Raw genomic sequence first — 16,201 nt, forward strand, 5'->3', positions numbered from 1 at the left:
GCAGGGACACCCTGCACTAGCCCAGGTTGCTCAAAGCCTCATCCAGCCTGGCCTTGAACCCCTCCAGGGATGGGGCATCCACAGCTTCCTTGGGCAACCTGTTCCAGTGTCTCACCACCCTCACAGTAAAACATTTCTTCCTAATATCTAATCTAAATCTACCCTCTTTCAGCTTGAGAATTACCCCTCGTCCTGTCACTACACTCCCTGATGAAGAGTGCCTCCCCACCTCTCCTGTAGCCCCCTTCAGGTACTGGAAGGCTGCTATAAGGTCCCCCTGGAGCCTTCTCTTCTCCAGGCTGAACAACCCCAACTCTTTCAGCCTGTCCTCATAGGGGAGGTGCTCCAGCCCTCTGATTAATTTTGTGGCTCTCCTCTGGACTCTCTCCAACAGGTCCAGGTTTTTCTTATGGTGGGAACCCCACATCTGAACACAGTACTCCAGGTGGGGTCTCATGAGAGCAGAGTAGAGGGGGAGAATCACCTCCTTCGACCTGCTGCTACTGCTTCTTTTGATGTAGCCCAGGACACAATTGGCTTTCTGGGCTGCAAGAAAGTCAAGAAGTCAAGTTTTGTAGGAGTCACTTATCTCTCAGATAAAACCCGACTTTCTGAGCACTGGTGTGATTATATGAGTTATGACTGCTAATCTCTCATGATTAGGAGCCTGTAAAACAGGCATATAAAATGGAGGTTGAATGGAACAGAAGACTGGACTGGAAAATGCTGCTTCGCCTTACAGCAGGCAGGAAGACATCTTTCCCACTGATTAAATCAATGAAATGGCCTTTTTCTTGTATAAATGTGTACACTTACTTGCATGTATAGAAGTAGAGGAGAAGGTACAGTGTAATTAGGGTACAGTTCTTTTACTATCCATATATCTAATATAGATGGGTTTGCACACTTTGAAATGAATACAGTTTATTTAGCAGAGATGTGGTTGGAAATGGTGAATATAACTGTGTGCAGAAAATGCATAGAAATGCCAGGCACAGCAACTGAAACCAAATAACCCAGAGCTCTGCTTCTGAGAGATATATCCATTCTTAACCTTTATTATAATTTGCAAGCTAATGTATATAATTTAGGAAAAAACAAACATCTTTTCTGATAAAGGATTCCCTGTTAATTATGACTCCGGAGGCTAACTACAGTTAAGAAATGCCAAAGGCAGAAGACTTACTCATTTCTGCGTATTCAGAAAAGTCATTTAATGTACACGATAAACATCAAAAGAAAAAGAAATGGAACATTTTCATTGGAAAATAATATGCTGCATGCATATGGAAATCTGGTTGATTCTGACTTAGCTGAATGTGCAACATCTGTAGGGACCAATCTTGAAAAGGCCTAAGAATGTGCTTGAATTTAAGTATGCAAATAGGAATTATGTGTATGCTTACAGCTGATTATTTCCTTAAGTGTCTTTGCATAACCAGGCCACAGCTGGTTATCGAAGATTAGCTAATTTACAACATAAATACAATTTTATCTAAATAAATTAATATTAAAATGGATTTGAATTTGTTTTTGAATTAGAAGATTTCTACAGTCTTCAGCTGATAGCTCATATGTCACAGTATTTACTAAGCAAAATTTTATTTATATGCAACTATTCTAACCATAGTCATTTAACAATTAGCTGTATGTTGAGCTTAGAAGTATTTCACCTAAGGAGTATATACTGGATTTCAGGAAGAAAGATTTCACACATCTTCTTTCCTAGGATGAAAAAAATAATTGTTTAAACATTTTGGTTTTGGACTGAGAAAAAGATATTACAAAAATAATTGTATGGGGAATGTATCAGTGCCCTGCTGTAGAAACATACATGACATAAAAACCAGACTGCAACAGATTTTTTTCTCTTTTTTGCCTTCTTGTAGATCTTTATGAGTTTTAACTGCTTTCATCATGCTTTTTGATATACCCTGAATCTGTTGGGCAAAATGAACATAAAATGGTATTGTGATTTGGAAATTAATACCACTTACTTGGGTATGAAATGGCTACACAAGATAAGTTGCACAGAATAATCAGACTAAGATTCAGTCTAAAAATCATAATCAGACTAAGGAAATTAATATATTACATTAGGCCTTGAAATTAGCTTACATGATCTGAAATAGTATATGTCATCAATAATTGCATATAAATTAGAGAATTTTGAAGGAAAACTGTAGAGAAACTGCTGAACATTTTATTTAGAAATGCTTTTTTTAAAGTTTCTGTTTCAAATATAGTATACGGGTAATTTCACCAATATTTACTTAATTGAAGTTCATGGTGAGGCATATTATATTCTGTCTAAATTCTGCAGCCCACCTCAGCCCCTCTGGTGGAAGTGATTTCTTTCATCTGTTTAAAAATTGTGAGTCTGACCTCAAAAGAATAACCCGAGTCAATAAAAACTGCTGAAATTTTATTTTCTTCATCTACTTTGTTAATGTTGAATCCTTTTTGCATGCCGCCTGAGACCTCTCCATGCATTCATGTTGTGCTTCTCAGCTTTATTGCAGAGATGAGGATCTCGGGCACCTGTGACCTAAAGAGGAGCCACGTATATATCTAGTGCCTCCTCAGAAGATCAAGGGAATGCTGCAATGATTGGCTTGTAGGTCTTGTGCCTTTTGTGGCTCTAGCCCCTAGGAGAGCCATGTGTGAGGGTTGGAGGAGACCAGAGCCGCGCACCCCTGGGCCCCCTGGGTTTCACTGGGTGGCTGACTACCCCCACAGCAGCGGGATACTACCTGAAAGCCCATCTTTCCTGTAGATTCCCCGTGGGAGCATTGTTTTCCCTTGCCTCTCTGCCTGGTTCTCCCCTCTCCATCTGGAAATCCCTTCAGCGTGGAGAGAGGCCTCTGTGAGTCCTTTCTACAAAAATGGTTGGAAGCCCCTATGAAGGATCTTCTTCTGCACATTCCTGCAAGTCAAACTGCAGACTGTGTCAACACCTAATCTGAGCAGAGAGCTGCTAATAGGAAAATGTTATGGTAAAACAGCTCCTGGTGTTGGTTCTAACTTTGCACTCCTTTATCATAAAAAAATAATAAGGAGCATCCTCTTAAACACTGCCCAAAATAAAAACCATAATGCACAGTGGTAGTTCCAGTTCATTTGTGATTAATGAGCAGAAAGAGATGGTTTCCAATGCCAAGGCTCTAGACTATGGTTGTGAGGCAATTTTTTTTCTGAAGGAACATTTATCATCACATTACCTCATCCCACATGTTACTTAAAGATTGAGGGTTTCACAGTTAAATAAGTCTTTTAATATCATCATGTCTGTGTTTTGCAGGCTAGAACAATGAGCATTTGGTTTTGTTTTCCATAAGGCTTGTGTCTGTATCTCAATCAGTGTGTCGTTTCTGAGGACGTGGTCTTGTATATACCATGACTGAATCCTCTTCTAACTAAAGTTTATTGAAATGTAAACACCTCTTATGAAGAGCTGTGTCCTCTATGAAAGGAGAATGAACTTACCACTTAAAAATTCTGTTTATATAGTTGCAGTGCTTTGCCAGCTATGTATTCAATGAATCCAGCACTCTTTGGGTCTAAGTTGGGAGGAACTTTAATGGTGAAAGTAGGTGAAGTCAGAATATTCACGTCTACCACAGTTTCATTTTTGCCAGAGGGATCCCCAGGTACCACCTAGAAGAGAAAAAAATCAGTACTTCAGACACTACAGACTACTGTGTAATTTCAGTTTTGTTTATACCTACTGTGCCTACTGCCTTTAATAAGGGAAAATTAAATAGAATAATGTTTTTAACTTATCTACTTTCTTTAAATTCCTTTCTTCTGAAAAGGCAGTGGGTGCCTGAATTTATGCCACAGTTTATTGTAGGCGGTAGGAAGAGTTGCCATGACACTGCAAGACCATATTAAAGAACTGCATGTTAATATTTATACCATATACTGCATCTACAAAGAGCTTCTGATCTCCTGGTAAAAACTTGTGTGTGAGTTGTCCCACTAATTTCAAGACAAAGGTTGTGTGGTTGAAGTTCCTATGTGCTTTTCTAAGCCAGAGTTAGTTCTGTAACTTTATTTTTCTAGAGCAGATAGCTCAGACTCAGTTGGCAAAGTGTGCTTCAATATTGCCTGTCCCCTTGTTCCTGATTTTGTGATTTTTGGTGGGTTGCACAATAATTTTGTATAAAGTTTTGTAGTAATAGTAATACATTGGATTTCTGAGTTGGAAGGGAGAATAGGGTTTGTCCCTTGCCCAGGAAAATGGATTGAATTTACCTTGGACATGTTCTTGTGTGTGAGATACAGTTAATCATGATATATTTATTGAAATATTGACAGATGCTGTTGAAGATACGCAGCTTCCACTGCAATGACCTGCATAATGTTTGTCCACTTTGAGCTTTGGGATATACAGGTGCAGACATAGACATATAGGTAGGTATTCAGTGATCCAATAAGGATGTGTTACTGACTGGTACAGTGAAATTTATCTGAGAAGGTAACCTGAGGCCAGTCAAAGCTGCTAGTGTCAATTTACTCTTATCAGACAGTGATTCAGGTTAGCCTGTCAGCCATCCATCAGACTAAAAGGATCTAGAGGAAAATAGTTTCTAGTCTCTGGAGTTTCAGCTCATCAAGGGATTATCAAGCATACCTAAATTCAAGATGAGTAGGAACTTTGTGTTGTAAAAACCAAACGTTACACACGTACAAACATCCACAATCCCCAAGAGCAAAACATAGGTCAAAGACAGTCCTGTGCAATACCTCCCTTCGGAAGACAACCCTTACCTTAACTATATTGAAAATGTTTTCTGGTCCGATGGTCATATTGGATAACTCAGACACCCACCCAAATCTTTCTTTCATTTTGTTCAACAAATAGGAAGTGTCTTCTGTATGACGCTGAACCACCTGGAGAATCTGCTCGTACTGCTCCCCCGAGAGATTAACCAGCTTAAAGGCTTCATCGAACTTTATGTGCAGTTCAGGAACATTTGGGCAATCTGTTAAAAAAGACAGCTAGCATGAAGCTTATAGGAAAGTAGTATGTCTTGTACTTTGTATTTTTTTATATCTGAAGTGTAGAAAACTGTAAAAAAATCTAGCAAGGGGGCACGTTTTGGGTTGGTGTTTAAATAATGCTAAAAAAAGAAAAGTAATTCTTGCTGGCCTGTTTTGCTAGATTTAGTTTAGGCTCGTAATGACTAGATGGGTTAATTATCCCATTTGCTGTATTACAATGACTTACAAAGTACTTTAAGGTTTATATCATATTTCATGGCAATAGATTTTCTGTTATGCTAAATAAGAACTGGTAGATTTTTACATATAGCAACTTCATAATCTCCTTATACATTATCTTTTTTTTAAATTTCTCATATTCCATTATCAATCCATCCCAAGTATATAAGTCATTAGAAGAAAGCCAGTTAATGTATGTTACTATTCCTGATGAGTGTTAAGGCCTAATATTTATCTAACAATAGCTAGACATTAGTATGTGACTAGTATCATCTGCCATGAATTCAGAACTGAAGGTTGCTGGTTTTTTATTTACTAGAATATGGATTTTAAACAAGAACATTATATTAAACCTATACAAATTTACTACGTAAAAATTCAATTTCTGCTCTGTCAAATAAGACTGTGATGGGACACCTTAAGGCTGATAGCACAGTAACCACGGATACAAACTTGTATACAAAGACAAAAAGACAAAAAGATGTTTTTAGTGAGATGGAAGTGGTCCGATATTCTTTTCAAAATGTGTCACTGGATCATTAATGTCTGCTGCATGCTGCACTGGAGATATTCTGAAGACATTTGGGCTTAAGCATATTCTGTGGCTTTTAAGACCTAAATAATTCTGGAAACACAGGTGTGTTACGCTGCAGTGGAAGTCCCGAGAGCAGCAGTCTGACATTTTTCCTGGTGCCCATGGAGAATGCATGCCAGAGCTTTGCCATCGCCTTATGTATGGACAAACAGTCCCTTTTTTGTCCTTCATGTCAGCCCTGCTTGCCGATATGGTTCGACAAAGAATAATTACAGGCTCTTCAGCGCTTGCTTTCCTTGTGAGGAGCTGAATGCTACCCGACCTTACATCTGGTTGTCTGCAGGAGAAGCAAGCGTCAGGAGTCTGAGTTTCTCCTCACTTGCTGCTCAGCACCTCTGTGCCCAGGCAGGATCGATTGCTGCCTGACCTCTTGCTTCTCTGTTGGGTGGCAACTCTAACAAAATATATAGGAATTTTTTATTACAGAGTGTAGAACTTCTCTTTGGACCTCCAGCGGTATGTTAACAACTGAGTTATACTGACACCCTGCGGAGACAGTGGGGAAAGGTAATGGAAATCCTCTGGAATGAGGAATAGTGTTTGTATCCGTAGTTACCGTAAAAACTCAGTGACTGAATGTTCATTCCAAAGCTATGGAAACAGCACATTAGAAAATGATGGCCTCGAAATCTACAAACCAGTGATTAATGCATTACATAAAAAAATCAGAAAATAGCTATTTACCATGCAAAAGATTGTCTTGACATTTCTGACATCTCTCATGAAACTGTGGGCATCCAGAGGAGTTCTCCCGAAGCTCCCTGCACAGAGGTCTCTGGTGTCCTGACACAATTTTTGAAAACATGCCACTTCTGTCCCGATCTAGAATGAAGTCATAGTATTTTTAGACAGCCATTAAGCTTAAGGTCCAAAATATCTGGCATAAATCCATCCCTCTCTGTCTCCTTCCCCCCCTCCCCCCGCAAAGTAATAAAACATTAAAAAGTAGAAGTCAGGAGAAGATACAAATCACATTTCCTTTCAAGGAATTCATGCCACTATTGTATATTCCCTTATAAAGGCATAGGAGCATATTCCCTACTAATAGACAAACAATTGCTAATATTATTACACATTATTTCTAAAACATGCAAGTTCTGATAAGATCTTTTCCAACCTTAGAAGTCAAGATGTTTCATCATCACATACAGCTAGATGAGAGGAACACAGTACCAAAGCCAAAGCTTATTTCTGAGGTAACATGGGTCATGATAGAAGAAAAATTTAAAAATGTAATTGTAGAATCATTTAACTTTATATTCCTGATGAAATGGTTACATCACCTGCCACTCAGGAGTTATGGCATGTGCTTACTGTGATCTCCTTGTAGATAGACACCAGAGTGTGTTTGGATTACGCTTGTTTTTCTGTTTGCACTAGTGAGATATGAAGGATAAGGCTTATTTGTATTCTGGAAGCAGACCATGGGGTTTTTTTCCTCCATTGAGGGTTATCACCTGCAACCAACATTATGTCCAGAATTTTTCTGGTCACTCGAAAGCCTGATGGTTGGTTTGTGTTTGATTGGCATGCTACATTTCTGTGGTGGCCTAGAACAGAGCTTGTAGCTGTCTGGTTGAGCGTAATTTGACAAGGGCAGGGATATGCCTTGACATCTCACAGAATTACCCTGATTTTTTAGAATCGGTGTCATGTCAATATGATATGATACAATATGATATCCTGACAAATGCTGAGATCAGACCTGTCAGCCAGCTTTATGAAAACCAGCATCCATCATGAATTCAAGAGCTCCTGAGGAACTCCTGCAAATGCTTTGAGAGTTGCCATGAAAATCAGGATTTGTAGGACCCACAAATCCCTCTGTGATGTTTCTCTGAGACTTCTAGGTGATTTTTACCTCTTAATTTAATGAATAAACTTATCCTTGACCCATGCCTGTTTAACCAAGAAAGCCTGCAGAACTTCCATACTGTATCCCACACTAACATGCCGCAAACTGTTTCATTAACCATAGTTTAGCAATCCAGAGGGCTCTGATGTAATGGACAGTGCAGCTGATTTTAGTTTTCTAACAGTTACCTTTGGCTTGTTCTGGTACATCTCTTCTCTTATCTCTGTATTCATCAAACACTTCAGTAATCACCTCTCTGACACCTTCAAACACAGTCTTACTGAAATCAAAAATTATCTGTAAAAAGCCGGGTACTGGCTTCTGTGAGCCGTCCTTTCTGGTGGTGTCCTCAAGTAAGGCTGGGGTGCTGGGGGACTCATTCAAGTCCAGATCAGACATGAAATACGTCTGAAAAGACTGGTCAAATTCTTTTTGCATTTGCTTGAAAAAAATTAAACTTCTATCAAACATTGAGCCCATGTCTGATAATAGTTGGCTAAATAGATCTTCCATTTTTACTAGCTGGGTATCCTCTTTCTCAGGCTTTTTGTTAAATTGGAGGTCTTTTCCTTGATCTTCATGAAAAGTAAAAATGAGCGAAGGTATTTTCCTCAAAAAATCTTCAACCTGTGTATAAGAAAGGGATAGATCAGCTGCCTGATGAGTTGTCAGTTTTTAATCTCTCAGGAAAGTGACTCTGATTTTTTTCTTTCAAATGCCCACAGAAACAATGCATTCTCTTAATAACTGCAATCACTGTATATTCTCCAGAGTAATTTAAGATGCTAGACTCTAAAGAGTGAAAGTACGTTTAGTCTAAATCATTAGCTCCAAATCAGATCTGGAGTAAAAGGGTTGCCAGTTGGCCTTTAATCTGTGGAGGCTCAAAGTTAGTATCGGCATTCGGGTTTCTTCCAACAAACAATTTGGACTTTATCTTGGAAATATTTCTGTGGTACTTATGTGCAGTGAAGTGAACAGAAAGCGATTGTTCTTGCTGTGATCTGTAAACACCCTGCCCTCTCTCACTAATGGCCAAGTCCTCACATCCATGTGCAAACTGAAACCCATTAAAATCAGTGAAGCAGTGGCTCCGAGTCCATGGTTTGATGATGGAAGAGCCCGAGTATCGACCCTCGTTTGCGGAGTTCCTGGTCCCTTGGTCTCAGCCACTGGTTCCCTGCTCTATGCTTTTAACACACTACCTTTGCCTGAGTGGACTCAATGTTTTGGGGAGCCACACTTAATGGCATTAGAAAACTGGTAAGGGTTAAGAAGCACCCTTACAAACACACACATATACCTATATGTATACCTATACCTATACATATTTATAAATACTGATAATGCAGCTCAGAGGGCAGCTACATTGTGAAACAGCACCGCAGGAACAGCCTACACCAGTATTGCCCCTGCTGCCTGTGTGTCATCAGCCACAGCTGTTGTCTTTGTCCCCTTTTCCAAAAACTATTTGGGTGACAACATATTTGTCACTTTGAACGCTTCAAATAAGCCAGAGAGCTCACCGAGGACATTGCCAAGAGGGTCAAAGACAGTGACAGTGCAGTGTATAACTTTTACTGCAATCATTTCAACCTGACATCCACAGACTCCTGAAAGTCCAGGAGATACATTTGAGGTATCCATGAGAGGTATCTAAAAAGCCAAAAGTATTACCAATAGTCTTAAATTTGATATCTTCCACATTTTTACCTGAATAATTTTAAGAATATGCACAGATATTAAACACTTTGGCTCTAAAGCTTGTCACTTTTGAAACACACCATGTTTAATTTTTAAGTTACTGTATTTTTCAGTGCCTGGGGATGTGAAAGCTAGGTAATCTGGCTAAAATTTCAGTAGCAATAATTGTGCAGTTTCAGTTGTTAAGCTGCACTTCAAGCATATGCCCAAATAAAAACTATGATTACAATTTTGTTAAGTCTTGTAATAATAATGTGCCAGTCAGGAAAGTATATTTTGTTTCTGGCAGAATTAGGGGAATCTCCTTCGCTGACAGTTTCCAGTTAAGCATTTTAAAGCTATTTTGTCACTTAAAGTGTAAATTTAAAGTAAAATAAATATAGGAAAGAATGCTGTATAAGTAGGTGATGTTTTTCACATGGAATTTTGGTAACTGTATCTACACTTCTAACTGTGCTGATTTTCAGATGGACCATAAAGAATTTATGTGGTATTTTTCACAAACATCTTAATGCAAGTCCTACTGTGAGACACAACGCCATATATCTGGAGTGACTCTGTTGGAGTCAGGGGAATAATCAGTGTCCATGGAATCACGCCAGGGTGCAACTGAACTCATTTTGTCTCAGTGTTCAATGAATATAATTGCATGCAATCTCTGCCTTATGACTTCACATTTCCAGACCCTCCAAATCAAATTTATTTTAGTAACTTGAGAGAACTGGCAGATCTGGCTATTGAGAAAATATGATGTGCTCTCTCTAAAACTGTTAAGTGAAATCAAGAGTATTTCCCAGATACAAAATTTCTTCCTACCTTTCTTCTAAACGTTGACAAACCTTGTTTGCAAGTTGTATAGTATCTCATGCAGGTACTTTCTAAACAAGATTCACATTCATCCCATAAATTTTTCAAGGATACTTGACATTGTCTTTCTTCTTCTTCCAGTCTTTCCCTTACTTCATCCATAAGTCGCAAGGCTTGCTAAATAAGAAAAAAAGTTGAGGAGAATTTTCAGATTAATATTTTAAATACTGATCCCAGTGTTGATCACTCATTTTGGCTATTTATTGTTCTTATTTTGCTAATCCCTAACTGTTAAGGTAGGTTGTCTTCTCAGCTGCAGTCACATACGGAGGGAACTGAAAATTGAAAAAGTTTTCCTTATAGGGTTTTTCTGAAGTTGTTCTCTCAGTGGGCACAGCCTACAAAACCAAACAGGTCTCTACCATCTACCTGGATCTTTGAGGTTATGAAAAAAGCCACACATCTTTCTGTGCAAGAAGCATTCAATCTCTCATAAGGTCATGTTCTCAACTTCGGTAATTTATTCTCCATATCGTATCTGCAGTATTCATCTGTTCCACAAGTAGCCCTTTTTTGTTGTTTTGCTCTGTTCTTTAGGGGACTGATATTTCATGAGGCTAAGTCCATGCCATACATAAATTCTTTCTCTAATGCGGACATATGTAAAAGTATAGCATTTCCTCTGTTTGGGATTATACTAATCAAAAGACTGTAGTGAGTGGGTTTCTTCCTGCTCTTGGGGAAGTGTGAGGCACTCCTTCCATACTGAAGGGAAATAAGATGCATTTTACAATGCTGCTTCTGTGTACTAGATCAGTCTTCATCAGGCAGAGCACAAAGTTGAACAAACCTGGCCGTGGAAAGACAGAACAGTTCTTTCTATTGAAGCAGATTGCACATCAGGAATTTTTTTCTGCAAGTACAAGATCTTTTAATAGTTTAGGTTTCCAGACAATGTTCCAAGTTGTTCTTTAGTATGACAGAAACCTCCTAATCAGTCAGTCTTCCTCGTTTCTGGCAGCATTTCAATAGGGAAAAGGATCACAGAAATGAAAACTTTTGTCAGAGTGTACTTGGTGGAGACAGTAACTGTGGTCTTCATAGTCTATGTTTAATTATTTACTGATCTTTCTAGTACATTTATTCAGTGTTTTATGAACTCTAATTGTGGATGTAAGTTCTGTGTAAATGAAATGATCCAGTAAGAACTAAGACCAGCATTGATCATGGGAGTGTACTGGTGTTCCTAAAGATGTTAGAAAGCTATCAGGTGTTTTTGTCTTGCTCATACAAATAGTTTAAACTAACTACCAGATGTTGGGCCAAAAGGGAATTTTCCTTCACCTTCATTTAAAGCAATAGTTAGTACCTTCATATTTTTTTTTAAATATACAGTAATCTCTGTTTCTCAAGATATCTGAGCACATGGCTCTGAGCCTAGGCATGGCACAAGGACATTGGAAATTCCCCTGATCCCTTGTACTTTCTCTAGAGCACATTATCATTTGGGGCTTTGATATTTTTCTGAAGGTCTGAAGTTTGCAAAGCAAGCTGGGAAACATCTTGTCGCCTGAGGTGTATAAAGACATGAGTGGCAGAGCTGCTGGACACTTCATGCAAAGGACCTTCATACAGTTGCTTGCAGTTGCTTCCAGTTACCTTGGTGCGAATTCAGTGAAGCAGGGGATTTCTAGAAACAAGCAGTAAGTGTGATACTTTATTCAACCCATTGCTGTTGCAGCAGCTCTGGTTCCTGGATGTTACAAAACTCAGGTTCTCTCTCCAAAGTAGTGTTTGAATCTACATACAGCATTTAATGTCTCCTTTTACTGCAGAACTTTGTATCTCCACATGGTGGTCACCATCAGCTTGTCTATGCCTAGGCTGCTGCTGATTACCTCCCAACTGCAGAAGAGAACGAGAGAGCTCAAATCTCAAGGAAGGTTGTGTCAGATAACATGTTTTACTTTGCACCTGGGATGAGCTGAGAGAAGGTAACTTGCTAACTTGGTAACTCAGCTGTATTTTGTCTAGGGCTCACTTTAGAAATAGCTTAGACATTCAGCCACAGGGAAAAATTAACAGTATGCCACTTAATTAGAAAGCTGTATTTCTAAGGAAAGATGGAAACTCTTAACTTCTAGCTTTCAAAAGAACCGCACAATCTGGAAGAGGCATCAGTGAGGCAGGCAATGCTCTTGTCAGTGCTTCCTTCCAGCGCAGTCTGAAAGCTTCCCTCAGGGCTGGAGCATCAGTCTGACAGGGTCCTGCCAGCAGGCAACCTCTTTCCTAACAAACTGGCAAATATAAACTAATGTTTTAACTTCTTCTGAAATGTGAACATCCAGGTTCCTGACAGGCTTGTGAAAGATGTTTATTGGCCCAACTCCCCCTTCCCAGAGACAGGCAGTGAGAACCTCTATAGCAGTGCCATGAGAGTTTTCTTCCGCTAGTAAGAGAAAGGGGCAGAAGCAGATTTCCTGTCAATCCTGTGACCACATAAAGAAATGTATGGTGCTCAGAGTACATACGTTGTGATTTATGTTCTTCCCAGAAAAGGGGAGACACCAAGGGATCCCTTCTGGGTTGCTTATTGGCCTAATAATTGTACTACTTCCAGGAACTAGGCTAAATCCATGTACAACCTGCCTCATCTTTGGTTAAAAATAGCCACAACTTAACAAAAACACAAACAAAAAACCCCCACATGCACTTCAGTTACCTGTTTTTCTTCACTGCTCTTCTTCAAGGTTTTCATCAGATCTATGTGCTTATCTTCATTTCTTTCCATCATTATTTTCATCTGCTTAATACCAATCAAAGCTTTCTTTACCTCTTCATCTACATACTTCTCTCCAACTTCAGATAATTCTAAAGAAAGCCAAATTATACAGTGACTTAATCAGATTTTAGCACTATCACAAATTGTCATGCACTGATGACGAAGGAGAATGAAACAACTCTGTTTCCCTAAAAATACAGAGCCAAATCTTGAGATAGCGAATGCTGAATAACACAGAGCCAAGACAATTTCCATCAGATAAGTATCTGTCCCACAGCCTTTGCCACTGCTCAGCTGTGTGTAACTCAAGCTATATACTCAGCTGTCACATTTGAGGCTGGAAGGCACCTCTGGAGATTACTGAGTCCAACCCCCCTGCTCAGAGCAGGGTCAACTAGAACAGGTTGCTCAGGACCTCATCCTGGGTTTTGGATATCTCCAAGGATTACTCAACAGTTCCTAATGATATACCTGTGTATTTGTCATTGATCTGAAACCAGGCTGTGACAGCTTCCCTTTACATCTTGAAAACGTAGATTGCAGGTGCCTTCAACTTGCTTTCATAAAATTACAATCTCTAGACTTCCTGTGAAGTAATGACCATAGAGTTTTGGTGAAAACCCAGGTTGGTCCACGTGTTGCACCTCGAAGCTCTGCATGATTGCCTGTCCTTTATCTGGATTTGTTCCCTTTGCAGAAATACCCTGAATATCACTGGAACTATAGAAAAAAAAGAACACATCACCCTGAGACTGCAAAAAGCATGTCAGTCATTTCTTCCTCTATATCCTTCTTCCCCTCCCTTAACTTTTTGTTTGTTACAGAAATATTATTAACATAGACAGAAGCAAAGGAATATTTCATGGTTGATCCTCTTGGGCTTCCTATCCACAAAATAAAGCCATGCTTAAAGGTGAGTATATGCAGAATAGCTGCTTTTTATTAAATAAGTTGTTCCAATTATTTGTAATAACCCTCCTTTTCCAGGATGGCATACCGTATAATTGTAGAAGAAACGTTTTCAAAGATTATTTAAACAAACAAAATAATTCCAAATCTATTGAATTGAATTTTGGGTTCAATTTATATCCTAAGGATCTATGACAGGTCAAATAACCTGTAACAATGCTGTAAATACTTTTTTGTGAGGGGATGCTTATCTGTTAAAACCTTTACTTTCTCGTCCCTGTTGTTCTTATCCCCCGCCCGGCGTGTGTGTGGATGCATGTATCAGCTATACAATGGTTTCTAAGCTCCACACATGAAAGCAGATCCTCTTGATGCCAGTGAGTGTCGGAGTCAAAATGCACCAGGAGACTGGAGACCTGGGCCCAGGGGATTCCAGTACACTTCTGGAGAGACAAGCATACATACGCTTCAGGTTTTCCCGGAGATTTGTTTCCTCCTGCCTCGTTGGTGCGCACTGGTGACCATTCAGCCATAACACATATATTATAAATAGCCAAGAGGACTTCATGTTCTTTCTGTTGAAGAAGCAGTTTGGTGCAGTTAAATGTAAAGATTTTCATGATGCATAAATGTCTACACAATATTTACCAAGTATTACACAAGTTCCCATTAAACTTTAACTATGGTTTCTGAGATCTATAACATGCACATAAATGCTACTATTAGTGAAAACACATGAGTAAGAACCTTGACCTCATTTGTAATTATCTATTCAGACTAACTAGATGAATTCCACTGAGTTTGCACAGTGGTACATATATATAAAACCGAAGGCTTATGCAGCTCAGTCTGACCCTTTTCTGCCTTGTGAAACACACTAATTACTGATCTCACACTGTGTTCTTAGTTCGTATTAAAAATGCATCCATGCTAAACATTATTGCCAAATTTAAAAAGGAAAATTTCTAGAATGTTGTTCCTTTCTTTGTCTCCAAACAAGCAATTCCTTTCATTGTCCTTTGGGATAATACTTAATATAGCAGATGCAATAATAGATGTTCCAAAAAATTGGCAATTAGATCAATTTTATAAATAAAAACATGAGTGATCGAAAGAAATTCCTACAAAATAAGGGAAATGCTGTTTCCTTTCTTTCCCTCCCAAGAACAGTTAGAGGAGAAAGGTTTATTTTTTATAAACCGTGCAGCTACACTTTATAATTCTCATCTGACCAAGTGAACAGAGTATTTAAGTGCCTTCTTGTCAGCCAGTATAGCCTTCTTGGAGATGCAGTTATCAGCTGCAAGTGCATATGTAAATTAAGAGCCTGGATTTATTTATAGCCTGTATTTACTTCTATAGTTACTTGCATATTGTACCTTTACATTTACAGTGAAAGACCAATTAGCTTTGCAAAGAAATACAAACCCATTACAAAGAAAAGTAAAACAAAAACCCCAAATAATGTATTTACCATTAATATTGAAACACCTCCTCTGCAGAATTCCTCCTCGTGTTAGGAAGGGGTTGGGCTGTGTTCTGATCTAATTGTTGGGAGTGTCAGGGATTTTGCCATGTTCTACTTATCTGATGAGAAGGTACTTAATCCTATTAACGGAACGTTTTATCATTAAGCTGGAGGATTTTGCACATATGGGACCTCATGTTCATCTCTGTGGGCAAAACCACCAGGGGGAGTGTTGGGCAGAATTGCATTATTTAGTGTAATTTAGATCTGCTATTCTACTGTAGTGAGTAGCCTTTTGTCTTAGGAGCTCTTCCGTCGTCTTGCTTTTTACCTCAGCAGACATCTGCAGCTTATGTTCTTAGTGAAATTCTTACAATTAGTTTGGCTAAAAATAGCTTCCAACATTTAATCTCTTCAGCGTAGTTTTAGTTTGCTATAGAAAACATTGGATTTCATAATAGCGTTCTTCGTATACCTTCTGAAGATACAGAAATTGAAAAAAAATTCAGGAATCTAGATGCAGGCTGAGTTGATTCTGAAATGAGATAAGCACATTTTTGGCATTTTGTACATCATTATGCTTGCTAATGTTTTGGGGGTTTGGCCTCTTAATGATTTTCTTCACTTAATCCATGTGTGCAAAATATGTCTGGGATCTGACCTGCGTGAGGTTTTAGATACTTTGAAATTAGATATTTAAATCCTAACAGCTGCTAGATATAAAATATGGACAAATATTGTTATCAAGTCATATCCTACCTTATGATATTCAGCAATAATACTCCCTTGAAGTCAAAGAGGAGACAGGGAAAGTAGATTTCTGTAGCTTATGATCTGTAAAAGCAGTCTTAAAAC

General features: G+C 38.8%; 1 protein-coding gene across 1 annotated transcript; it reads right to left on the reverse strand.

The window, feature by feature from the left end:
- Positions 1-1,330: 1,330 nt before the first annotated feature.
- CLU (clusterin) lies at positions 1,331-15,440 on the reverse strand. The gene is made up of 9 exons (XM_010074500.1): positions 15,353-15,440; positions 14,344-14,453; positions 12,910-13,058; positions 10,197-10,364; positions 7,865-8,303; positions 6,506-6,643; positions 4,774-4,988; positions 3,487-3,657; positions 1,331-1,725 (listed from the first exon to the last, which is right to left on the reverse strand). Exons 2-8 carry the CDS (start codon positions 14,444-14,446, stop codon positions 3,490-3,492), a joined length of 1,380 nt encoding a protein of 459 aa, XP_010072802.1. The 5' UTR covers positions 14,447-14,453; positions 15,353-15,440; the 3' UTR covers positions 1,331-1,725; positions 3,487-3,489.
- Between the last annotated feature and the right edge of the window lie 761 nt (positions 15,441-16,201).

The sequence above is a fragment of the Pterocles gutturalis genome, unplaced genomic scaffold (assembly GCF_000699245.1).
Source record: "Pterocles gutturalis isolate BGI_N339 unplaced genomic scaffold, ASM69924v1 scaffold22767, whole genome shotgun sequence".
Classification (NCBI taxonomy): domain Eukaryota; kingdom Metazoa; phylum Chordata; class Aves; order Pterocliformes; family Pteroclidae; genus Pterocles; species Pterocles gutturalis.